General features: G+C 39.6%; 1 protein-coding gene across 1 annotated transcript; it reads left to right on the top strand.

The window, feature by feature from the left end:
* The first annotated feature begins 71 nt into the window (after positions 1-71).
* Positions 72-26,908, top strand: fam20b (FAM20B glycosaminoglycan xylosylkinase). Its single transcript, XM_031753814.2, has 9 exons — positions 72-303; positions 1,347-1,699; positions 2,890-3,137; positions 3,234-3,320; positions 3,435-3,544; positions 17,815-17,986; positions 22,300-22,491; positions 25,255-25,314; positions 25,402-26,908. Exons 2-9 carry the CDS (start codon positions 1,571-1,573, stop codon positions 25,631-25,633), a joined length of 1,230 nt encoding a protein of 409 aa, XP_031609674.1. The 5' UTR covers positions 72-303; positions 1,347-1,570; the 3' UTR covers positions 25,634-26,908.
* The last annotated feature ends 970 nt before the right edge of the window (positions 26,909-27,878 follow it).

Here is a 27,878-nt window from a genome sequence, read left to right as displayed (position 1 = left end):
TATGCACACACGCGGTGTTTCAGTTTCTGGGGGCGGGCCCTACAGGGCAACACTGCCACCTGGTGGCTACCTGGCTGTCATGCAGGAGGAGGAAGTATTTCGGAAGTGGACACGGCAGGGCACAGAAGGAATCGAAGAAAAGGGCGGAGGAAAGGGAGCTTCCGAGGGGGGTTAAAAAAAAAAAAGAGAAATCATCGCGACTTCTAGTACCTAGCCAATTTACTAACATCAACTTTCGTTTTGAAAGACTGAAGGGACAGCTGTGTGCTACGTAATCTACAGTGAACCGCGTATGAGCATAAGGTAAGTCTGCTCGGTCTGTACCCAGTAAACACAACAGACGACGTACTGTGTGCTGCTAGCGGGCTGCTTTAGCTAACACGCACAGCAAGGTGTACAGCGGTTTTCTAAACGACTGGCTGTGTTGTCATGGATGTGAACGAGCCCGTGGTGACCTGGCAGAAATAAATAACGGGGGCAGTCTCCGGTAGAAAAGTGGCTTTCGGGTATTTTAGGTGTTTTTTATGCGGGCAGTGCTCGCCAGCCGTTTCCTCAGTGGCTGCATGAAAGAGCAATTGTATGGGAGACGCCGATGCTTGCGTGGCCAAACCTGTGTCGATAGAGCTTTTTAACTGGTGTTTGTAATGTAGCTCGTTCGTGGCCGGTTTGTTGTCATTATGTCACTGCCTGGTAACATTAACCTCAGCTCGGCAGCCACAACGAGAGCAACAGAGGCAGGTAAGTGACGGGCAGGTGAACGTGGCAGCTGGATAATTTAGCTGCTGTGATCCGTAACGCCTCGTTTGTGTGTAGCTGAAGATAAAGAGATGAACATCACGGTGGTTCAGAAAACTCCTCTCTGCGTTAAAGGCAGAGCCACTGTAATGTGTCAACCACCAGCAGCAGCAGCAGCAGGAGTGGACCCCCTCTGCACCACAGCAGGACGACATGTCCATCATTTCTTCAGTGAGAAAAGGCAGGTTCAACAACAACACCCCGTCACCACCCTATCTCCTCATCCTCGTGCAGGAGAGGAAGGGATGTGAACCACCTTGTTGTAAATGTGGTGCCCTCACCTTTAACAAAGCCCAGCTGGCAACAGCAGCTACAGTAAGTAAGCTTGTTGCTGGCACAAAGCTTACTTTTGAACGTACGCACACATTTCCACAGACCAGACTCTGCCATCGTGATGTAGTTGCACATTCTGGACAGGTTTCAGCTGTGCTGCAGTACTGGGTCATCCTCTGCCCTGAGGGGAACCGAGCCAGAGAGGCAGCGAATCAATCAGTTTTCTCTCCACATATTATTGACAGTACATCTTTCATCTCTCTCTCTCCCTCTCCTAGTTCTCCTGCTGTCTCCCTGCTGGTGACTGCCTGTTTGCTTAGACTGCAGCTCCAGGGAAAAGGCAGAAAAGCTCCCGTCCTTCAGACGAGTTGGTCTTACAGTGCAGGCAGGCGGGAAGGTGACGGTGAGCTGCAGGGGCCATGCATCAAGGGTGAGGGGTGTTCGCTGTGGGGGAAACGCACAACTACAGGCAAGGAGGTGGTCAGGGCCGGTCAGTGTGGAAATGAAGCTCAAACAGCGCATGGTGGTGCTGTGTGCCGTGCTCCTCCTGCTGGGCCTGGCCAAGATCTTCCTGCTGGATGGAGGTGAAGGAACTGCAGCCAGCCGGCGGGACCTCAGAGCGTTTCGCAAGGTCAGGATGCACGTGGGCTGTTTCATGTTAAAGTTGCGATCAGAAGTTTCCACTCGCCATAGACATGAATGCTATGGTAATTTAGATTTCTTAATATTGCTATTTTCTTGGAGCTGTTGTTTTTACAGGATGGAGTGATTGTTTAGCATACGTCTTTAATGACTTTAAAAAGGAACTGGATGCACAAGTTTAAATTTATTTGGGATTTTTTTGTAATCCACACAAGGTCGAAAGCATACATACAGGCTGAAATGTGTACATACATTCACTTAAATAATTAATTAGCTGGTTCTATGGTGTCTTTGAACTTGACAAGGCCAAGACCTATAGACTGGTAGTTTCTCTTTGCCAGCATAAAAAGGATTTCTTTGACACCACTCATTGAATTGACTAATACTCAGAACACTGGAAAAGTCTGAGGAACTCAGACGAATTGAGGATTTGTGAGGTAGGGAAGGTCTTCTGGAGATTCCATGATCATCAACAGCGGGTGGATGTGAACTAGAGGTTATTCAGGTGTCTTACCACTTTGCCATCATCTGAAAGAAGACCTGAACTGTCACCTTTGCACGAAAGGAAATCGGTTAGGATGTTCAAAAACAACCCAGGATGCCTGCCGTGAAGTGGAAACTTCCGGAACACACTTCTGGAATGGCCTTCACAAAATCCCTATCTCATCCCTGTTGAACATTTGTGGACAGGTCCAACCTGATAAAATGAAAACTCTACCAAGAAGAGTTAGATCAAAACTTGTTGATGGTTACTAAAAGCCTCTGGTTGACGTGCAAGTTTCTAAGGGACATTTAGCAAAATATTAGCCAAGGTGTATGTATATATTTGAGTGTATATATGTGTGTATGTATACTTTTAATCCTATGTGGATTAGAGAAATTCCAAAATAAATAATTCTGGAAAAAGAACAGCTCAAAGAAATCATTAAAAGACATAAATGACTGTGTCACTCATGCCCATGATGAGTGGATAGAAACTTCTGACCTTAACTGTACATTAAAAATTGTTCTTTCATTGGGATCACTAACTGGATGCAGAGTCATAGCCAACAGTGTTATAAAGCATTTAAAACATGTTTGTCTTGTTTAAGTTTAAGGAATAATAAATTAAATTACATTACTTAAAATCTTATCTTATGTTGTCTCATGCGCTGTGTTAATGTTACTAATCCCTCAAAGATGGAAGCTGGTCTTTCTCTGTCTCGGGGCGCTCGCCTTACCAACACCCTCCAGTCTCCATGGGAGATAGCAAGCCAATGGGTGGGCCCCAGAGAGGTGTACCCTGAGGAGACTCCAGAGCTGGCTGCTGTGCTTACTTCCCTGAGCTCTGCCAGGATAGAGCGGGCAGATGTGGGCTATAAGGGCACACAGCTCAAAGCCTTGCTGGTGCTAGACGGAGGACAGAAAGTGGTCTTCAAACCCAAGAGGTCAGGCTTGATAAAAAAAATTTCTGTCAAAGATTGATTTATTCTTCTTACTTTTGTTTTATTGTTTATTTTATTTTTATTTCCACCCTGGCTCAGGTACAACAGAGACTATGTGGTCGAAGGAGAGCCATACGCAGGCTATGACAGACACAATGCGGAGGTAGCTGCTTTTCACCTGGACAGGTTTGTAATCATGGTTATTTGAGTTCTTTGTCATTTTTTTTTTAAAACATTCTGTGGTCTGTCAAGCGTGTCATAATCTTTGGTCCTGTTTTGTAATCTTCGTCCTCTATGCAGAATCCTTGGGTTCAGGAGAGCACCTTTGGTGGTTGGTCGATATGTCAATCTGCGAACTGAGATCAAACCTGTGGCCACAGACCAGCTTCTCAGCACTTTTCTCATGCAGGGTGAGTGTCTGTGAGCTACTGTGTCTCCTTTCAGAAAATGGAATCATTGACATAGCAGACAGGAAATGTGGTTAAAGGGTGGACAGCTGAAAGTTTCATATCACAGATGGTCTACTTTTCTGATAAATTATAAAAGCAGTGACATTAAATAAAGAGTGATGCACTAACTGTTCTACTTCGGAATTTTCCCTACCAATAAAACCTGTAACGTGTGTGTGCGTGCGTGTGTGTGTGTGTCTTCGTCTTCTTTAAACAAGACCAGAACCAGAAAAACTGGAACACTATGTGCTCTATTCCTCCATTGTGTTTTGATGTCATCAACCTGCCACCACCTCTCTCCGTTTGACACGTATACAGTGTACAAGAAGTGACACGTTGGACATATAAGGTCTTGATGTAAAAGGAGATGATCAGGCCCCATCTTAAACTAAAGACCATAAAGACCACCCCACACCAATAGAGCACTTCACTCTCTGACTGCTGGTTTACATGTCGTTCCTAGGGTATTTAAAAGTAGAATGGGAGGCAGAGCCTTGAGTTTTGGGGTTCTTCTTCTGTAGAAGCAGATCCCATTTTAGATTTGGGAAACCGGCATCCTATCTACTTTTAAGATTAGCCTTAAGACTTTTCCTTTTGCTAAAGCATACAGTTAGGGCTGGATCAGGTGACCCTGAATACTCTCCTAGTTACACTGCAATAGGCCTAGGCTGCAGGGGGGCTTCCCATTATGCACTGAGTATTAGTTATTACCAACCCTGAGCCTGGTTCTGCTGGAGGTTTCTTCCTGTTAAAAGGGATTTTTTTTCCTTCCCACTGTCACCCAGTGCTTGCTCATAGAGGGTCATCTGAATGTTGGGGTTTTCTCTGTTTTATTTCAAGGTCTTTATCTTACAATATAAAGTGGCATGAAGTGTTCTAATTTGGCACAATATACAAAGGATTTTATTATTTTTTACTTCAAATTACTGCGTTAAAAATGCTACAGAAGGCTCCAGCAGCACAGTAATAATAATATGGACGGCTCTGATTTCGCTCTATTCATAAAATGCAGTAAGTAAATACCCCACTCATGAATGTTGACTTTCGGCTTTTTTCCTAACAATGTCTTTATTGAGGGCAGCACTGTTGCCGCACAGCAAGAAGGTCCTGAGTTCAATTCCACCATCAGGCCGGGGTCTTTCTGCGTGGAGTTTGCATGTTCTCCCCGTGTTTGCGTGGGTTCTCCCCGGGTACTCCGGCTTCCTCCCACAGTCCAAAGACATGCAGTTTGTGGGGATAGGTTAATTGGATAATCCAAATTGCCCATAGGTGTGAATGTGAGTGCGAATGGTTGTCTGTCCCTGTATGTTAGCCCTGCAACAGACAGGCAACCTATCTAGGGTGTACCCCGCCTCTCGCCCTATGACAGCTGGGTTAGGCTCCAGCGCCCCCCGTGACCCTGAAAAGGATAAGCGGAAGTGAATGGATGGATGTCTTTATTGAATTTTCCTTTTCTACAACCACAAACCGGAGAACAAGACTTGCATAAACAACCGATTTAAAAAAAAAAACAAAAAAACTCTTCCTTCTTCTGCCCTTACTCATACATCAGTCTTGTGTTCACAGACAGTTTTCAGTATCCTCTTCAGATAAGTCGGTATTTTCTGATAAAATCCATAAATGGCACCGATGCATGCTCAGAGATTTCTAGCTTACCCTTAAGAACACAAATACATTTTTTTCTAGTGGCAGGTTTGATGGTATTTTGTTTTGCCCTTTGAATACTTTTTGGTCCATTTGTTTTCTTCTGTAGCATTGCTGTCATTCTTTTTGCATTTAGCAGGCCACCAGTGACTATTCACTCTTACTATATTTATATTTTTCTGAGTATAAACCAAAGAGCCAGCAGATGTTGAGAAATGATTCTTCCTCATTACAATCTGCACATCCTCCTAATATTGTGCACCTGGACACAATTACATTTAAGAAGAATATCTGGAATATTTTTGGCAAATCTGTACAATTTATTTTGTGTTACATATATTTAGGTTATTCACTTGTATTGCAGGAATGTATTTTTTTTTTTTTTTTTTTTTTTTTTAGTGGTGTCAGCATTAATCTCGTTAAAGTGCATGGCGTCAGAGCGTTAGCATGGTTAGCTCATTAACGCGTTAGCGCCGTCTAGCCCTAAGCACGGGGCGATCTGCGATAACTCGCTAACGGAGATTTGTCGCGTTAATGCGGTTATGGCGTTTACGTCACTTTAACGAGATTAACGCTGACAGCACTCCTTTTTTTACAACACAGGCTATTTTCCAATCTTACCAATCCTAAATCTTCTCTCCATGTAGCAAACTTAAATGAATTTATATGAATTTTCCACTGATCATTCAAAATAGACTCATAGTAATTTCTTTAAATGATCTCTTATAATAAGTTTCTGAATTTGTGTATACGAGTTGAAGACACTTAGTGGAATGTTAATGTTTATTATTTATTAAGTTTATATTTGTTTCTCAGCTCCTAATGCTAGGCTTTTACTTTTTTGGCAACTTGCATTTACTGTTTAAACATCATAAAAGTGGTGTCAGTGAAAATACTGTTGCTGAACAGAATGTGTCAGTACAATACCATTTTAATTTTCTGTTGAGCTTAATTTGTGTTCCATTCCAACGACTTATGGAAACCCCCCTTTGGCTTTTTGTCAAGGTAATCATAACGATACAAACTTCCAGATCAGTCTACGAAAGTGTCATCCGCTGACTCTGTTAGTACTGACGATGACTTCCACTCCTACTTTAAATATGTTCATGGTCTTTCTGCTATGTACACACAGTGGTGATCATTCAGGGTCAGTGAACAGCCTATCAGTTTATCTTTATTGGCTGTTATAAGTACAAAATCCAGGTACTTGTCATGCACTATACAGTACTATGCTTTCTTGTAATGTTTTTAAAGTGATCTAAACTCTGTTTTTTTCCCCTTGAATTTCTGAAGAGCTATTAGCTTGGTATATCTTGGCATGGTATGCAGTGTGTTCTTAAAAAAACTAAGGAAACTGGACAAGTGGAGGGGGAAAAAAGAAGCGACAGTCGAAGCGAAACCTAAATAAAGTAGATGAACTGAAACCTCATTAGAAATGGTCTCATTGGAAGGGTGGCGGTCAGGAAGCCATTCTTATGAGGGGGAAATGGGGGGGAAAGGCCTGAGGTATGCCAAATTACACAAGTTCAGTACATTACTGTAATTAAATTTTTTTTTTTAATTCAAATTGGAGGTGGTCAGGAGAGAGGTAAAACAGTACTTCTACTTAAAGTCTTTAAGTAGTCTTCTCTTGTCTAATGGGGCGTTTGCTTCAGGCTTTGCTGTGTACTTGGTCATACCGAGTGTTGACTTTGAATCTCATTAGAACTGTACAAATTCTGTTTTTGCCTCGTGTACCGCATCTCCATTTGCCTGCACATATTTCAGTATAAAACGGGGCATATTTTCAATTTTCCTAAGAAAATGTAAAGAAGTGATGTTGGATCAAAACTTTTTGGATGATATTGTATATACCAATGCTTTTCAATGGGAACACATGCACTTACAACAGCATATAGGTATATAAGTGGGCGATCTGAAACGCAATGAGTGAACATGGGTGAAGGGTTAGACGTGTCTTTGGAAGGAAAAAGTAATAGCTTTTTATCAAACCCTGTCAGCCGATTTCAGCATGTGGAAATGTGGTCTTATCATGTTCTACACAAACAGAGCACACTTATCAGATAAATGTTGTTGCGAAAAAGCAAAAATGAAAGCTCACTGTATCACGTCTGTATTTATAAAAATTTGCCATGTTCTTGTAAACTAGTGAGAGACTGAAATAGATACAGCCCACCCTTGCTAATAGTGTTACCCACATTAGCCACAGCAGGGAGGATAGGAAAAATGATGACTGTGTGTAACCATTATCCTTTTTTGACATAGCTGAGTGGTAAGTCACGAATGTTTTGGTTTGGGTTTTTTTTGTGTATGTGTGGGGTTTTTTAATTTTAAACCAGCAGTTTGATATAGTGACTTTGCTGCGAATGTTGTAATGAAGCTACGAATCATCACTTCTGGCCAGAATTTTTTCAGATAAAATCACAACACAATGCAGAAATGTGCTAACTTGACATTTAGCTTTAAGATACATTCACATACATACAGCTTTATGCACGACTAATCATTTGGTCAGCTAAATCTGTCAGTTGCAGTTGTACAGCAAAAGATTTTAATATAATCTTTTGGTCAGATCGTCCACTGCTAAATGCAGTGTTATTGAATGAATAATTTTCCTTTATTTGACTCATTTGTCCACTTTCTTTTTCATTATGATTTCAGTTTTTACTCTTTGTAAATCACTTTTGCTCTCATTCTCACTCACCTTTCTTGTATTTTTTTTTGTGTGTGTGTGTGTGTGTGTGCGCGTGTGTGTGTGTGTGTGTGTGTGCGCGTGTGTGTGCCTTTTGCACTCAGAGCACTAAACAAGGACACAGCCCTGCCGAGTCCGGTCTGCTGGTGTTGCCACATAGTCACATAAAATCAGATCAAATTTATTACTGTCGTTTTCTAATTGGAAGATGAGAACCAGCAGAGATGATTGATAAATTGGATGCAAAGTCAGACACGCCTTAAAAACGTTTAGTAAACTGGGAACTCAAGGAATTTAAGCCACAAAAGTCAGTTTACCTACCTGTGAAAGCAGATGTACGGTGTTTTCTGTGGCTCACTGCTTTGTTCTGAGATCTCAAATGTGATTATCTTTCACTTACTAATAAATTATCTGCTGCTATTTCCATTCTGAAGTTACATTTTTGTTTTCCAAGCAAGTTAATGGTATTTCAATAATGAAATTCTACAAATTAATAAAAAAATTAAATTAAATAAAAAACAAAAATCAATCATCTACATAAAGTATTCAGAGCTTTTGCTCAATATTAAGTCTGACCTCTGGCTGTGTACTTAAGGACGTTCACAGAGTGGTGTCATAGCAGTCCTTTGTTATATTGACTGTGTGCTTTGGGTCTTTGTCCTGTTGGAAGATAAAGCTTTTCCCCACTCCAAGGTCCAGAGAGCTCTGGAGTAGGTTTTTGATCAAAGATGTCTCTATACATTGCTGCATTAATCTTTCCCTCGACCCTGACCAGTCTTTGAAGTTCCTGCTGCCAAAAAACACCCCTTGCTATTCGCTGCTGCCACCACCATGCTTCACTGTAGAGATTGTATTGGCCAGGTAAGGAGCGGTGCCTGGTTTCTTCCAGACATGATGCTTGACCAGTGAGCTTTTTCATTAGACTACAGAACTTTGTTTCACATGGTCTATGAGATCATCAGATGCCTTTTGGCAAATTTCAGGTGGACTGTTATGTGCCTTTTACTAAGGAATGGTTTCTGTCTGGCCAGTCCATCCGTATAGGCCGGATTGGTCGAATGTTTCAGAAATTATAGTCCTTTTGGAAGATTCTCCTTTTTCCACAGAGCCATGTTGGAGCTCTGACAGAATGAGCATCTGGTTCTTGGTCACCTCCCTCACTAAACCTTCTACCTTGATTACTCAAATTGATTGGGTGGCCAGCTCGAGTGAGAGTTGTGGTGGTTTTCTGACTTCTTCCTTTTATGGATGATGGAGGCCACTGTGCTCACTGGGACCTTCGGTGCTGCAAGTTTTTTTCTGTACCCTTCCCCAGATCTGTGCCTTGATATTATTCAGTCCCAGAGGTCTACAGACAATTCCTTGCCCTGACATGCGCTGTCACCTTTGAGACCTTATCTAGACAGGTGTGTGACTTTCAAATAATCTTCGCTCAACTGAATTTAGCACAGGTGGACTTAGTACCACAGGTGGACTTGGATCAGTTAAGTTATGGAAAAATCTACAAGGTGATCAGTGGAAACAGGATGCACCTGTGCTCAGTTTTAACTGTCATGGCAAAGGCTGTAAATACTTACTGACAAAATGAGGAACAAGTCAACTACTGTAAATACTTTCTGGAAAAATGGTATGTTTTCTCCACGTTTGGCATAACTTTAAACTTGGTTTTGTGGCTGCAGTAACAAAATGTGTTTACAGATGGACCATCAGGCCATGCACTGATTTCCCCTACTTGGTGAAGTGTTTATAATGGTTTACCACTGAGGTACAAGTTTGGTTTTTGGTTTACTCCCTCATTTAGCAATTTAAAAGTAAATAAATAAATAAATGGCTGCAGTTCTTTGCATTTGGGCATGTAGATATTGTCACCTGCTGAAGTTCAAATTAAGCATGTAAGCTTGTAAGTGAAATGTAAATGTAAAATGTAAGTTCAAAATAAGCATGAATGGCTAGGAAAAGACACCTTTAGAGTTTAAAAAACTGCTCATCTACTGGGAATTTTGCAGAGCAACCTCTAGAGAAAATATCCAGTGATCAACAATTCTCACTGGATTTGCCTTGTTGAGGTCGGAGGCAAATGAGGAGACTGCTTTGAACTGATAGGAAGGTAACAGTTACTAACCAGGATACCATAACCAAGGTATTCTGAAGAGGGGCACATTTGGATGGTAGGGCCAGAAAGTGGCATAAACAACACAAAAGCATGGATGCATCCTGACTTATATGAACAGTGATGGTGTAATGGTGTAGAGATATTTTCTTGGCAGCGTTTGGGTGCCTTATGCCTGAATTAGGCTGCAGTTTGAAATCTACATGACAACTTAGAACGTTGCTAGCGACCCCTCTTAACCCTACGCCATAACATTCCACGCCAATCAGAGTTGTTGTGGGCTGCAGATGTGTTACATTCCTCGGGAGGTATGTCTACAGCATAGAGATATACTATACTATACTATACTATACTATACTATACAAGCTTATTTCTTTAACATGACTGAACTGCATCAGTTCTCCAGCAGAGCACCTTTAGGATTGTTGAATCTATTCCACATAGAATTAAAGTAGTTTTGAAGGCAAAAGGGTGTGCAGCCCAGTGTCAACAAGGCACTAACAGAATATCTTTACTTTTGAAAGAATAAATCTTTCTGGGATTCTCTTTTTCTATATATCCAGTCATAACCAGCTGTTTTATTACCCATGTCCCAACATTTCTTTGTATTTTTTAAGCCACTTATAGTGTTTAAACAGCTTGGAAGTCATTTATGTTGGCAGTATACAACTTCTTCTTCTTTTTTATGGGTAATCAATTCTAAATTAATAACTAAATCCCAAAAGTCTGTAGTTTGTGTGATAAATGACCCTTTGTTTCTGTTTGTAGTTATTTATTCATTCATTCATTTATTTATTTTCTTGCCTGAAAAATCATAATTTGGTGTCTTGTTTGGTTTTGTCATTAACACGGTGTAAAAGTGTTTTGTTTTTGTTTAGGTTTTTTTTTTTTCCCCATATTTCATTACCAGCTTTTCAGGCCATTCATATAGTTGGCTTTGTAATGTAAAGCCAATTCTTTCTTTCAATGAACTCATCGTGAGTCGTCTCTGAAAGGTACAGCATAAAAGCTGCATACTCGGGGCAACGGCAGCTACACAGATGTGTCATTTACTTCTCACTGGTGGTCTTTAATAAAGGAGAACTTCAAAGAGTTGTTTGATGCTAAAGAGGCCTGCCCCCACCTTCATGTAGTCATGTATGAAGTTTTGGTTTTATTGTCCAGATTTGTACAAACATTACACATTTTCTGACATCTTTCAATGGAATTTCATTCTGTAGGAAAAACCCGCTAAAAATTTGCAAAATGATCTCTCGATTACCAAGAGCCGTGGTGAGAAAATATTAGTCTTTGATGTGAGTGAGCGAAACCTTTACAGCTGCATCAGCAAACATAGATGCTAGAAGAAGTCGATATCTGAACATCTATTAGAGTTGAAACCACATTAAGAGTACAAGTTTGATCTCGTAATTGAGATAATTTGTCCTAAGAATTCATTGTCAAAAGTCTGTCTTAAACGAGCTGAGTACACAAACATCACCAAGTGTTAGACTTTTTCTTCACAAAGCCGCCTTTGAGCACACAGAAGTGGAGACAGTGTTATTTAATCACACACCATCAGTTCACAGTGAATTAAACACAAATGTGCTTTAACTAAAATGTTCACACCTATGTAGCAGCAGATTTTGCATAGATGGTACAGGTAAAAATAACAGCAGTAAATGATTCACATCATACAGCAGCTGTTAGCTCAGACCTTGACATAAATGGAGATAAAATTGGACCTTTGAACAGTTATATTAACTCAGTTTTTATGTTGTGCTTGTGGAATGAAATCCTAGTGTGACTAGTGTGAACTTTGTATCATATATGGGGAAGTTGATGAAACAGTCATGACGTTACTGGTAGACAGGTGGGCATTTATAAATAATTTTAGAATTTTTTTTTTTTAAATTATATGCATTTATACGTTTTTGCTTTTGGAAGTTTTAATTTGTTCCATTTAGTTTTACAATAGTAAAAAAATAAAAGCTTAATGTGACCTTGCAGATAAGTGTAATTCTCTTTGACACTGATTCACACATTCAGCATGAAGAATACAGCTTTATTAATTTATCTTAATTTATTTTAAAGCAAGAAGAATAAGGGTTTTTTTCCTTGAGTTTTGTAACTTGCCATGTAAAAATGACATTAGAACATATAAATTGTGTAAATTGCTTTCAATCAGAATCTAGAGTCACATATACACTCACCAGCGATTAGTTAGCTCCAGAGATGGGTAACGCGTTACTGTAATCTGATTACTTTTTTCAAGTAACGAGTAATGTAAGGGATTACTATTGCAAAAACGGTAATTAGATTACCGTTACTTTCACGTAGGAACGCTGCGTTACTGCGTTACTAAATCCGTGATTTTTTACGAGAATGTCTCATGACAGTGACGTAAGCGAGTGCGATGTTCGTGACAACAGCTGTCTGCAGATCAACAATGGATAATATATCGAGTGCGGGAGAGTATGAGCATGCAGCGCTTAAAGCGTGGAAGTACTGACCTTACTTTGAGTTTGATTCCATAAAAAGTGACAAAAACATTAGTGTCCACTGTTCACTGCGTGGGAAGAAAACTTCTTTTTAAACCCATAAACTTCCAAGCAAGCAGCGAGTGCGCTACCACGTAATGTGAAATTCACAGAGAAACTCATGATTCTTTCCACTGACCGCTGCGGCACACCTGCACCAGGGTAAACCTCCGCCTAACCCACTCCTGCTTTATAGGTGAAAATAGAGCAACAGGACCGCTAGTCTTTGATTTTATTTATTTTCTGCTGTGTTTTACTTGCATCTATTTGAAAGAGTGAGCGTAAACACAAAAACATATTTTATTTTATGTGCTGGAATGTGCAGAAAATAGGTTTAAATGTTAAACAAATTTCTTCCAGTCAGAGAATGTTGCATATAATTTAATTTTTGCTTGATGCATAAAGTTAAAAGATTAAAACTAATAAAACAAGTTTTAAAAAGAGACATTTCCATTTGATTACATCTTGTATGATGAATTATGCAGAAAAAGTAGAATTGGGCTGAAAGATCTATCGCTTTATCACCTATTCAGGTTGTAAATTGTGTTTTTAAAAAGTAACTAAGTAACTAAGTAATTAATTACTTTTGAAAATAAGTAATCCGTAAAGTAACAGGATTACTTTTTTGGGGAAGTAATCAGTAATTAGTTACTGATTACTTTTTTCAAGTAACTTGACCAACACTGGTTAGCACTAGGTTGGACTCCCTTTTTGCCTTTAGGACTGCCTTAAATCTTTGTGAGATAGATTCAACGAGATGCTGAAAACATTCCTCAGTATCACACAGTTTCTGCTGACTTTTACTGTGCAAATCTCCTATTGGATTGAGCTCTGGTGCCTGTGGAGGCCATATGAGTACAGTGAACTCAATATCATGTTGAAGCAACCAGTTTAAGATTATTTGAGCTTTGTGACATGCCTTGTTATCTTATGGTAGCATACTTGGGTAGCCTGTAAGTTTGTGTCCATGGTTTTTTTTTTTTTGTTTGTTTGTTTTTTTTTAATTTCATCTTTTTTAACACCTCCACCATCCAAAATTGCAGCACAAATCAGATCAGGCAACATGGAAATCTTCTGGCAATCTACTGTCCAGTTTTGGTAAGCCTGTGTAAACTGTAGATTTTTTGTGCTGTACCACAAGGTCAGCTTTGGGCCAGGAGGATAAGTAGACTAGCTTATAGGTGGTTTCTAAGCCCTCTTAATCTACTTTCAATGGTAGTTTAAATAATAGTTTAAATATTCAGAACTTATTAATACCAGACTCTAAGACCAACCGCTTTACCGCTTTGGTAGACTGAAATGAATATTTTAAAGTCTTATTGGTATCTCTTTGAATTTCTGCAGAAATTTCTTTTATGATTTGCCTGTTAGATACCCAGCAGAAATTAATCAGTGTGTTTTTCTGGTTTTAAAAGTGAAAATGGATTCCTTGTATTTCATTTGATTGTAAATTAGGGTTTTGAAATGATTCGGAAAGGTATGCCCCTAATACATTACATTGGTGTGAATATCTGAAAGGTCATTACATTTGAAACTACAGAATAAAGTTCAAGTGGTTATCTATTTATGAATCTGTCTGTGCGTGCTGTGGAAATGCGTGTTCTATGTAGTTCACTTTTATTTTTTTCGCTTTTCGTAAGAACTACCTAACAGTGGTTTGTAGACTGCTGGTAGCCTGTGTCTAGCATTTTCTCAGTCCCTCAATTTTTAACATGTCTCTGATACAGTGTCCGATCTGTTAATAGGATATGCAAAATTACAACAACATCAAAAAAAAGAAAAGAAAATGATTGGAATTCCCTAGATCAGCGGTCCCCAACCTTTTTTGCGCCACAGACCGGTTTATGTCCAGTGTTGGGAATGTTACTTTTAAAATGTATTCCACTACAGATTACACAATACATGCCCCAAAATGTATTTTGTAACATATTCCGTTACATTACTCAATGAGAGTAACATATTCTGAATACTTCGGATTACTTAATATAGTATCATGCTTTTTACAACTACATGAATGTACTATTGCTGTGTGATTTATTATTATTACTGAAGGTTACTCGCCATACCAATACCAACTAGATTTTTAAATCTTAATATAAAATGAGTAACAGTAGGGTGGACATGAGGTAAGGCTGCACTTTTTGCAGCGATCTCAATAGAAAACTCTTCCGCCCATATATAAAACAAGTCCGCAGCTCCGAACCGTAGTAAAGGGACCTCTGGCTAATACGTCGGTTTCTGTGTCGGACTAGTAAAAGTTTTACAAAGTAACTGGAAAAAAAGGAAAGAAAAACAACACATTTTGTATATTTTTTTTATGTACTGAAAAAGGCACAGCTTTTTGAAATCATATACATATATTGAATTGTCTATTTATAAAATGGGTGAGAACAGCTTAAGAGATCTTACAGAACATGCCTCTAATTTTCTTTCCACATTCATTCAGTATACTGTCATCACAAAGAAAGACATCAGTACACCTCCTTGGTGGCAACATGATGTTTCCTTGTGCAAGTCACAGTGAGAAGATCAAATATGCTCTCCTCTTCTGTTATTTTTTTTTTCATCATGCAGAGCCATCCAGTGGGTTGAGGTGGTAAGCCTTTTCTGGCTTTCAGGCTTCCTATGTTTACATTCATGATATGATATTCAATTTTCATTTTTATTTATATAGTGCCAATAATAACAATGGTTGCCTGTATTTTGTAAAGTAAAGACCTTACAAGGGTCTCCAACTCCAGGCCTCGAGGGCCAGTGTCCTGTAGGTTTTAGATCTCACCCTGGGTCAACACACCTGAATCAAATGATTAGTTCATTACCAGGCCTCTGGAGAACTGCAAGACATGTTGAGGAGGTAATTTAGCCATTTGAATTTTGACCCTATGCGACCCATATCCGATCATGGTATGACAGTGTGAACGGCACAAATCCGATATTTTCAAATCCGATCTGGGTCACTTTCGTATGTGGTGCTGAATCCGAAACATATCTGATGTTTTAGAAAGCGACTGCTGTTTGAACGGTCATGTCGCATTAAATCCGTCTTTTACGTCACTGACACAAGACAGACGCCAATTATCAGCGCCGGAGAAGCGCCCGAGAAGACATCGCGAACGCTTCCTGGCCACCCAGTGTAGATGTCAGTGAAACTGTTGGGAAGACAACGTGAACATTTTATTTGTACTGTATAATCTGCAGATTCTGACAGAAATCTGCAACTATCCTTTGAAGCACCGCTCCTCTAAAACAGCAATAAGGATAATTATTAGGTTATTTACATTATTATGTAAATAACAGAATAATTTAAAGCAAAAACTGGGAAACGTAAAGTCCGAAGTCTTTATATTAAGGGCCATCAGTCAAACAATATTGTTTGCTCTGGGTCTAAACAGAGTGCGTTGTATGTGACGTCTTCTTTTGCACATGCGGGCCGCTTTGAGCGTTCACACTAGAGCGCGTTTGCTGTCGCATTTTATTTGTAGTGTGAACAAGCAGACAAAAAAAATCAGATTTGATAAAAAAAAAAAAGGAATTGAGCATTAAGACCTGCAGTGTGAACATAACCTTAGACCCCTGCCCTACAATAATACAAAGAAACAGATGTTTGACAGTGGGGGGGGGAAAAAACCCCTCCTTTTTAACAGGAAGACACCTCCGGCAGAACCAGGCTCAGAAAGAGATAACAAGATGTGATTTTTCTTTCTTTTTTTTTTAACTTTAATTCAAGCAGTTAACAAAGTACTGCATTAACTGCTCAAGTCCCCATTTTCAGAGGCTTAAAAGTAAGTGGGCAATTGACTGAAAAACAGTTTCATGGCCATGTGAGATTTACTACAGATGCGACTGATAAAAGGTCTGGAGTTGATTCTAGTTGTTGTTGTTGAATTGGCATTTGGTATCTTTCTTTCTGGGATTGTCTGCAGCCCAGCGAAATTTTTGCTATCATGAAGATAGAAAAAAATGTTAACTGATTGTTGATTTGGCCACTCCTATGTTCTTAAAAAGAATGAATGTACTAGCCAGCTAACAACTAGCAAAAGGCTTGAAAACCACAGAAGACAATTGATAAGGATAAGGACATGATTTCCTTGGTTAAGAAAAATCTCTTTTGATACTCAATAAAAAGAAGGACAGATTAAACTTGGCCAGAAAACATCTGAAAAGATCTGTCTGCTTGTTTGTGGGTCTCTCTGCCTTCAGTTAAATCTTCAAATAATTGAAAGTATACTACACCATTCGTCAAACATAGCAATGTTATAGAAAGAGCACGCATGTTTGCATGTATGGATCCAGACAACAAATCTTTATTCACGAGGATGGTGATAGAAGCAGTAAGACGACATTTGAAGTATACAGCTTTATACTCTCTGCTCAGATTCAGATAAATGCTACAAAACTAAACAAAGCAACCCAACAGTTTATGACAAAGAAACAGGATCATGTGCAATGGTCAAATTAGTCACTTGATCCCACCCCAATAGTGCATGCTTTCCAGTTGATGAAGATAAATCCAGAGAGACCAACAACAAGCAGCATCTGAAGGAAGCTGCAGTAGAAACTTTACTGAGCATCTCAAGGAATGAGAAACGGCATTTGTTGATGTCCATGGGTTTTAGACTTAAGATGGTCACTGACTGCAATGGAATTTTTTTTCCAAATAATAAAAACAATCCTTATATAAAAATTATGTTTGTCTGTCCAGTTAATTTTAAGCCTGTGAAGAATGGGGCACTATGCATTAAAGAAAATTCTGAACCGTTAAAGCAATAATTTTGTTATAACCAAAGAATTCAAGGTGAGACTGCACTTCAGCACATCTTTTTCCATTAAAAACAAAAAAGTGTTGGTTCTCATTATTGTACTTGAAACTTTGGGGTCATGATCTGTGTGAGATTTTAGCAGCGAAACCCTGTTTCACTTGTTCATGGTTTATTTTAGTGCCTGAAGGTGCTGACTAGCACTGCAGTTTCAGGGATGTTTTGATGGTTTTTGCCCTAAGCAAAACTGCTTTGTCAAATGTCATTGAGGTCTTTACATCTGAAAGCGCAGTATAAGGTTGTTTGATTAATCTGTGTGTGTTTGTGTGTGTGTGTGTGTGTGTGTGTGCGTGCTCACACTAAGAACTAACCCAATTAACCTAAGCATTTTGTCCCCAACCCACCCTCCACTGTTGTGCTACTTTTTACCTCTTTGTTTGCATTTCTTGTGTCACTGTTGCCAAGCTGATTTGTTTTTATTGGTTCAATTTTTTTCCCTGTGTCCCCAGGCAATAATACATGTTTCTATGGGAAGTGTTACTACTGTCGGGAGAGTGAGCCAGCATGTGCAGAGGGTGAAATCATGGAGGGGTCATTAACCCTTTGGCTGCCAGATGTCTGGCCACTGCAGAAACACAGACACCCTTGGGGACGCACATACAGAGAGGGGAAACTCGCAAGGTGGGTGTCAAGCGTGAGTCCCAAAAAGCAATGGTTTTTACAGTTAGGGGAAATCCTCTGACTTCAATTAATTCTTGTATTTCGATGTTGTTGTTGCTGCCAACATATTAAATAGTAAAATGTTCAGTTGCTGCTTGTTTGTGAGTCTATGTGCTTTCAATTATGTCTTCAGTTACTAAAAAGCACGTGTTGCAGGAAATCAGGTGACAGATTTGGCCACTGAGGAATATCAAATTTCTTTGATTTGAGAAACTCTTGCTTTTCCAGTATGTTTGCGTCATTATCTGTTTGTCCTGGGACGTGTCTTTTAACTAGTTTTGGAACAATTAGCTGACTCTGGGCAGAGAGTATAGCTTTGCACACTTCAGAATTCATCCTGCTGTTGCTCTCAGCAGTCACATCATCACTAAACACTAGTAACCCGTTTCCACTAGGGGTCACGCATGCCCATACCATTACATTGCCTCCACCATGTGGAGTTCATCTATCCAAAGATTATTTTTGACATTTTTTATTTATTTTTTTGTTTGTTTTTTCAGAGCTGTTCTGGCTCTTTCAGATGTTTTCTGGCAAAGTGTAGGGTGCCATTCCTTTTGAGTATAATCAGTGGTTTACACTTTCTCATAAACCCTCTGTGTTTCCATTCATGAAGGCATCTCTTGATTGAAGACTTTGACAATGATACGCCTACCTCCCCAAGAGTGTTCTTGACTGGGGGGTTTTCTTAACAAAAGGAAAAAAATTCTGCATACGCGCATTTTCGTTGTTTTCTGTGTTTTCTAAGGCTTTTTGGTGTTGGTGAGCTGCCCAGTGCTTTCATTAATCAGTTGTTTATGATCATTGTTTGTAAAATTTTACAATGATTTTACCACAAAATTTTGCTCTAGAATAGACAGAGATTTATTTTACGTTTTTAACCTAATGATGGCCTCCTTCACATTTTGCTTATCTCTTTTTGGACCTTGCATTGACGGTTCAGCCAGCAAAATGATACCAAAAGCAAGCTCAGCTCCAGAGCTTTGGTGTACTTAGTCTGGTGTGAAAAAATGAGTGAACAAGCTTCAGCTGGCAATGAAAGCACTTGGTATTTTTGAACCTCTGTGTGGAGAACTGTAGGGGAAAGTAGGGGAAAATTAGACTAGTTGATAAGTAAGTATTATTATTGCTCATAAATGTTTATTAACTCTAAATACAGCACACGGGATTTCTACAGTCAGAGTAGATTACATCAGCAAGCTAATTATAATGCTAAACAGTAGAGCAGGGCGATATGACCAAAAATATTTATTTGAAAATTTGCGATAACGATATAACTGACGATATAATTGACACTAGACAAAATACTTTACAACTCCACAACTTTATTAGTGCAAAAAACCCCATCAATGTATTTTCACTTAAACAAGCAGCTGTTTTTTTATGTGCATTAAAGTTATATAAAAATGTAACAGTGCAAATTCCTTGCTGACAGTTTAACCAAAAGGCATTTCCAGTGGAAATTGGCCAACATATCCTCAGCATAACCATGTATAATATCCACAAAACTTAAAAAGAGGTTATGTTGAAGCACAGTACGTATCACTCCGCGAGGCTCCTGCCTACGATAGCCGTAATGCTCCGGCAATCCATCAAGCGGTGCGGGTTCGTAGCTTAGCAAAGTCGTACTAAAACATTTGAGAGATTTGTTTTAGTACGAATTTTCCAAACAACACGGTAATAACGACGTAATAACGACGGCCCGCTAGCATGCGCTACCAAAAGTAGTGCTTTGTTGTGTATCTGACGGACGAAAGCTAAACCAGTTCCACACCACTGAAGTTGCAACATTTTTACAAACCAGTTCTGGTTCATCCGTTTCATTTAACGATCCACTTTCGCTCTTCTCATTCTGCGTCGCCGCCATGTGCGTATGTAAACATAGGCACTGCGCATGCGCGTTTTACCCATATTCTATCGCGATATTTCATTTTCCTATTGTTGCTCAAAATTACACCGGTATTACCATGAACGGTATGATATGGCCCAGCCCTACTAAACAGTGCCATCCTACAGTTAGATCATCATACAGCTTGATCCGAAGATTAGCTATGTGATCTGTTCTTCACACTTAGCAGCCTTATACTCATGTGCAAAAATCTTGAGCTACCTCATATTTCTTTATAGTTTGCCAGGCTTCTTGAAGGACATTCAAAGCTATTCTTTGGACGTTTAGTGCTATTTGTTCTGTTCTCTTTCAAGATGATTATTTTTGCATAGCTATTGCCAGACAGACACATTCCAGACAGTATTGCGTGGTGGATTAAAATATGATTGTATATGTCTGACGTAAATCCATCAAGTTTTACATATGAGACATTGATTAAAAATGTCAGAAATGTGATTCATCACTCCATAAGACTTGTTGCTACTTGTTTTTGGTCCAGATCTTGTGTAATTTTGTATACCTCATCCTCTTCTCTTTGTCTTCCCTTCCATGAGAATGGCTGCTTGGGGCTTCAATGAACAGTAGACGTATCAACTGAAATTTCAGCTGCATCTCTGAGCACTTTAAGTGCTCAGGTAGAGTAGAAAAGTACTATAAGAGCCAGTCCATTTACCATTGAGGTCCTGCATCAGGTTTTCCCTGGAGTTTTTTCCCCCCCTACTCATTTCTTAGCAACATGACTTTCAGATACTGTTCTGCTGTAGAGATTTTATTTAGGCCTGCCACTTCTTCTTTAGTCCTCCACATGTCCAGTTTTCTGAAATTTTTAACAGCGCTTTGCAGAGAGATGCCAAGTTTTGGGGTATTAGCTTTTTGGGAGTCACCTTGGTGGTGCATAAATACTGTTTCATGCTGTCAAACTGTGTTTTCTTTCACATTTATTGTCAAAGAAAGACATGATGACAGGCTGCTAGCAACAAAGTGCCTAAAAATAGCAAAGAACCAGTGTGATATTCTAAGTTGTCTTAGGTGCAGTGTGGACACAACAGTCGTTCATCATGTAGTTTGTAGCCTTTTCAAGCTCAAATAAAAAGAAATGAGGGTTTGCTCGAGAATTTTACACTGCACTGTGTCTGTGTTTTGTTGCTCAATTCAAGTTAGACCCATTATTCCTCCTGTTTCAGTTTATTTCAGTTTATTCTACTACTGTAATATTGACAATGCAGTGTCAAATGGGAAGAATGGTCCTCAAACTTCTTCTGGCATGCCATCCATTGGATCCCAACCACATTTTATCATTATCCCCCCAAAATAAAAAATGCTACTTGAGTTTTAGTGAAGTAAAGTTCAGAATGATTACATCTGAAAACAGTTTATTTGCACTTTCAAAAGAAAAATCATATTCATTTGACTTAGTTTGTCAGTTTGTTGGCAGTTGTCAGTTTTTCCACCCAGTGGTCACTCATGTCCCACCTCCAGCAGCTTTATTCCACACCAGTGGGGTTTTCCAGATTGAAGTGGGGAACCGTTTTTAGCTTTTCAGTTTAACTGGCAGTTGTATGAAATTTGCAACAAATTCTGATGGAAACATTAACCTGAAAATTAAATCAGTGCTACAGACTTACTAGAAATTTCTCCACTTCAACTACTGTATCTTCCCATGAAACAAAATAAATTGCACTGCCCTTTTTTGTCAATTATTAACAATAAAAGAGGATCCAACTTGGATGTGGAACTTTTGGCATGTGGAACTTTTAGTGAAATAAAGTTCCACATGCCAGTAACAACACATGACTGTCATATATTGAAGGAAATTATAAAGCTTGGTTTCACTCCCTTTTTTCCCCGCCATGGTCATCCGTGCCCCCATGAGTTGTTTTTGCTGCACTCATGGGGGCATCCCCACATTTTGAGAGTCATTGACCAAAGGAAACCAAAACAGGGAGTTGGCTTTCATTATGATAGGTCACTCTCACTGGTCTCAAAATATTGTGTGATTGCCACTGAAATTAAGGGATTGTGTTGCCATCAATGCCAGAGGTTTGATTGCATTTCAGCAAATTAACTCTACATTTTGACACGTGCATTTTCTTACATGTAAGTGTTGTTAAATGTTTCACTTTACTGGAGAACGTCTGGCGTTGTGATGCCGCATTAGTGAGTAAATTAACAGCAGTAAGAAAAGGAACCTGGTCTTATTTTTAGGATCTTTTCACTTTTTAATAATTCTGGCTATTTTACCTGCTTTATAAAAACCTGAAATGAGCTGAAGTGGTTTTTCTTTTCTTTTCCTGTGTGAGGGGCGTGGTTATGCACTCTGCCTGTTTGACAATATGGTGGTTTGCGAAAATTTTACTTCAGATGATTTGAATGTGTGTTTATTTTTCAGGTGGGAGTATGACGAGAGCTACTGTGAGGCAGTGAAGAAGATGCCCCCATATGACGCAGGGCCAAGGCTGCTAGATGTCATTGACACTGCGATATTTGATTACCTTATTGGAAATGCTGATCGTCATCACTACGAAAGTTTCCAGGATGATGGAGGTGCCAGCATGCTTATCCTTCTTGACAACGCCAAGAGGTGAGCTGTGGGTTTTGTGGTTTTTTTTGTTTTTTGTTTTTGTTAGTTAGTGGGGGGGGGGGCTCTTCATGAGAACGGGAATCCAAGATGGGACTTTCCCTTCTCAGATGAATGTTTACTTTTTCACACTGGCTAGAATTACTTAACCATTTCCAAACTTAAGTGGGAATACTGTCCATCCAGTAAAGAAAAACTGCAAGTTTCACCAGAAATCTTATGTAAAATTGCAGCTGATTCTGTCAGAACAATAACTTTTGAAATAAATCAGTGTCACCGACTTACTGGAAAATTCTGCACTCTGTTCATAACAATAGTCTGAATATTTTTCAGACTATTAGTTACATTTTCATTTTCAGGGTGTTTTTTTTTTTTTTTTTTTTTGACATTTTCCAGTGCTCGTCTTATATTTTATTTTATTTCTTTTTTCTTTTTTTTTTATTACAAGAATTCACTTATCACTATTGAAGCTACTTTATAACTGACTCATGAAGAACACCCACTTCCATGAAGTGAGGACTTTGAGATGTTAACCCGTCTTTGAAGTTATTTTTGTTTTTGCTGATCAAAACCCAGCAGTGGAAAATTTCTAAGCAGCATTTTTCAGTATTGGCAGGATGAGGTTAAGTGTGGTAAGAAACAAACCTTTTACTGGGAATAATGTATACCAATAGAAGTGCTGAGTAATTTCTTGTCTTTCCTTTTTTTAATGAAGAGTATAATCTATATTTTCTATGCAGTGAAAATACCCTGCAGCCGGTACTCTTTGCAGGCCAATAATGGCCCAGTTCTTGGATTTTTATTTGAACTCTTTCAGATTAAGCTGGAAGCAATGGATTCTTGCTCTCTATCATATAGCTGACTAGCATTGGTAAGGCTAAGTGTGGAATTCATTTTAGTTCTTACCAACATGGTCAAAACAAACTACACCTTCTTTCAACAGCACATGGCATATTACGGCGTGCCATTTATTTATTTATTTATTTAACAAAAGCTAAGCTAAAGCCCAGAAACCGTGTTTAAAAAACTCTGCATGCCATCGATCATTAGCTGGTAGAACCACTTCTAACGGTAATAACTTGAAGTGGTTTTCTGTATGACTTTATCAGTCTCTCACCTCATCGTGCAGGAATTTGAGCCCACTGGCTTACCACATTGACTGACTTTATTGAGGTTTAAATGCATTCTTTTATGCACAACTGGCCTAGCCCCCCCTAACCCCCCCCCCACCCCCCACCCCCCCAAACAAACAAAAAACGCCCACCCCACAGCATTTCAATCAGTTTGAGGTCTGGATTTTTCGGTTACTGCAACACCCTGATTCTTTGAATTTTCAACCATTGTGTTGTAGAGTTGCTGCTGTTCTGCTCGTTGTGTTGCATGACCCAGTTTAGGCCAAGCGTTAGCTGTTGGACGGATGGCATCACCTTTGACTCTGCAATACTTTGAGTCAAGCATGAACTCCTTTGTATACCAGTTACTGCTAGTTCCCCATTTCCTGTCATTGCCCCTCCACCACTGTGCTGTCAGTTGTTATGAGGTGGTTGTTCTCATATGCTATGCTTGATTTTCAACAAACGTGGTTTTGTGCATTATGGGCAAATATCTCATTAAGTTACATTTACATGTAACATACTAATTGAGGCATGTAGATTATGAGTTGTAACACTTGTGTTTTTCGCAGTTTGCTGCGACGTCCACCCCTGTTTCTGACACACATATATTGTTGAGTATTTTGTCCTGATTCCCTGTGATCTTTTTTTCTTTCCGATGATCGGCCAGTTGCAGCAGATGATGGCTTCTCCCTGAGCCTGTAGCATCTTTACATCACAGTATAAAATCCCTCACGGCAAATGCTGTGGCAAACTGGAGATATATAAATAAACTTGAAATGAAAAATTACATTTTCCACTTGTGAATCTTTCTCAGTGCAGAATGATGGGCTTCAAATTGTTTGCAGGGGGCCTTAAACCTTTGCCAGATCGTCAGGAAGCAACAATTTCTCCTAACATCATACCTGATGTCTTTCCTCCTTGGCATCACGCACCTAAATGCTCCAGACCTGAAAACTAAAAAGACTTCTGTTTTTTTTGTAGGTGTTCACAGTCGCTGATGATCAGCTAATCAAGTGCATTTGACTAGCAGACTACTTGCCCTCATAATTTCTCTTAATTCAATAAGACACACACTGTTTCTGCATTCCGCCCTAGTTTTTGTTGCATAAATGATGACACAGTGTAATATGTCAAGTGTTGTTGTTCATCTGAGTTTGTTATTTAAATAATTTTAGAACTTTTTAAACACCAGATGATTTTGTTTATTATGTCCTGATACATAAAACCTTAGAACTGAAAAAACTGTGCACATTTATTTTCACATTACTGTGTTACTGTATGTATTACATTCAAATTTAATTAGAAAAGGGCTTAAAAGCCTGACACTCTCAGGCTTAAAAGAATAAATGCATTTAGCCATAATTTAACTGTATGTAAAGATATCAAATATACAGCTCCTGTTTGTTGAAGGTCATGCTAGTTTTGGACATGGCTGGACTCAGATCCAGACTCTAGTTTGGAAAGCTTTACGGGTTTTAGATTGTCCCAGAATCTAATAACTCCTCAGGAGCTCTTCAGAAACAGGGAAACTGCTATTCTAGCAAATTCAGTGTGTGTGTTTCTGTCATAGAGCAGACAGGCCTGGGGCTTCAAGTGCTTTATGTTAGTTTTTTAAAATCTTTTGTGACTTTTCTTTTTGGTCCTCATGCAGCTTCGGGAACCCAGCTCTGGACGAGCGAAGCATTCTGGCACCACTCTACCAGTGCTGCATGTAAGTCAGAGAATTGCCAAATATAATTTCCTGTTTACCAGATTTTTTTTCTACTGTAGTCTGTAGTCTCTCTCCCTTTGTCGGTAGGGTTCGTGTGTCCACGTGGAATAGATTAAACCTGCTGCGAAGTGGAGCTCTGAGTTCAGCCATGCGGCAGGCTCTGGCATTTGATCCCATTCACCCAGTCCTAGCTGAACCACACCTAGCAGCCCTGGATAGGCGTCTATCTGGAGTTATAGCAACCATAAAGCAGTGCATGGAGGCACAGGGCCCTGATAACACCCTAATAGAGGACCGAATGAACCTACCACATCCTTAAAAGGAAGGAAAGGAGAAAGGAAGGGGAAAAAAGCCAAGACTTTCCAGCCTGGACCTGGAGGGAGACGAGTGACCAAACAGATCAGCTCTGGTGTTTAAAGAAGGGACAGCAGAGTGACAGGGTGGAATAAAAGTTTCTCCGCCCTTGTCCCTTCTTTGTCACACTGACCACTCGCACTCAAGTGATTCTCTAAAAGGTGCAAAATCATGGGATTCAAAGAGTTGAAACTGTGTCACCGTTAACCATTTAAACTTTCTCTCAGGACTGTGTTGTGCACTACAGGACATAATCTGCTGTAAGGACCGCTTCTTCTATTACTACTGGTTTAGATGACACTCATGCCTTGTGCCAAATCCTCTCTCCTGGTCACGCTTCTCCTTGACAGTCGGCTAAGGAGAAAGGATGGAGATGAACATACTCGAGAAAGGAGGAGGGAATGTTAAATTGAGCCAGTTGTGTGTTGTTGTTGGTTCAAGCAGTTTGGAGTTTACAGTCCAGGAAACTGAAAATGTTTTTCTGTAGAAATGACAGGAAATTTAAAAAAAATATTTTTTTGAGCTGATTTTTTTTCTCCCTTTCCTCGAATTGAAAAATAACTCGAAGAAATAGAGAACTGACTCAATTCTGTGTACATAATTAAGTAACTAGTGATGTAGAATTATGAGACAAAAGAATATAAATTTGTGGATTATAAATTAAATGATGTTAAAGCTGCGTGTTTGTGTCCGGGGGTACGCGTGTGTGTAGATGAATAACTGCCATATTGTGTCACAAATAAGAAAGCTACTGACATGACCGACTTGAAGGATCATGACGGAGAGGTCAGATATGTGGGGTGTGTGTGTGTGTGTGTGTGTGTTCATCTTTAACAATAAACTATGGGTTATTTAATTCCGATTTCTCTCAGGCAAACTTTCTTCTCTGTGTTCAGCACTTGAAAGTTCAAATCCTGTGGTCAGATGTGTGGAAGGGACTTTCACTTTACTCTTACTAGTTTGGATATTTTTTTTTAGTCAGATTTGACCTGAAATGTGTCACAGGTCATATCTGGAACACACCAACATTCAGTTTATTATAACTAGTTTTGGTTTTCGTGTTGCCTCGTCTCACTTTCTGTAAACGATTGTTTTGAATTGTTCAAATTTGAATCACCTCTCATGTCCTAAATGTAGTTCAAATTTAAGGCAGCAGTTACATATTAGTCAAAAAAAAACAATTTGTGTCACACTGTCTGATTTTTGTGCCATAGCTTTGATTAAAGGCTGGTTTCGCTTATGGTGACCTTAGATTTTAACAGATATTGGGTTTTAAGGAGCGAGTGCAGTTTGCACACATCGAGGGGAGAGAGGGGGGTATTTTAATGATTAAAGTGTGTGGGGGGGTATTTTCAGTTGTGGTTAGCACATCTGTGAGAAGTGAGTACCATCCGGCTCCCTTTATTCTGTGATCCTCCGATGCTGTGAAGACTTCAAGGGCAGGCGACATGTTTGACTTGTGTTTTTGTTTTCAACTTTTCACCTTATATACACGCCAGCAAGCATTTAATCTCTGTTTGCTTTTTCTTTTAGAAGAAATTTTCCGGGGTGGGGGATGTAAAAGGATGTGTGTAGGCTTCTGATGATCGCACTGCTCTTCACGAGCTTTTCTCATCCTTCTGAGAGCTGAACTCAAAATACCCAGCTTGTCCAAAAAAGAATCCCTCTGAATCTGATGCTTGTTGCCGCGGTTCTTTTGGTTATGGATTTCCCCATGTCCACATATGCTTCTGTTACAGATCATCTTTCACCACTGTTACTTGTAGTTATCACTTGACATTTACTTCATCTTTGTTAGTCCTGGCAGCGGTGGTACAATGTCGACAAGTGTGTCGTCTTAAACCATTGATTGGTCTGGGTTTTGTTGTGCTTTCTGTACCCACAAGGGCGGACACTTCATTGTGAAACCATGTGGCAGGTCCCCCCCCTCTCCCACAGGCAGATGTTCACCGTCAGCTGCCTTCTCGTCTTGCTGCCACATCCAGCCTCTTCCGTGTTTGTGTGTGCAACAAGTCAGATGATATAGGACACCTGTTTCGTTTATGCTAAGCAGGTGTTTTACTTGGGACATATACCAAAACATTGAAACTTCATGAAAACCACAATGTTTATCATGTTGGGGCATGTCAGGTCATGCCATGTCAGAGATACTGAGCATGCTCTAACACAGGAGCAGCTCAAGTTTCCTGAGGTAGCCCAAATTTTCACTT

The sequence above is a fragment of the Oreochromis aureus genome, linkage group 23 (genome assembly GCF_013358895.1).
Source record: "Oreochromis aureus strain Israel breed Guangdong linkage group 23, ZZ_aureus, whole genome shotgun sequence".
Taxonomy (NCBI): domain Eukaryota; kingdom Metazoa; phylum Chordata; class Actinopteri; order Cichliformes; family Cichlidae; genus Oreochromis; species Oreochromis aureus.
The sequence above is the reverse complement of the archived record's forward strand: the minus strand, read 5'-3'. Positions and strand labels throughout refer to the sequence as shown.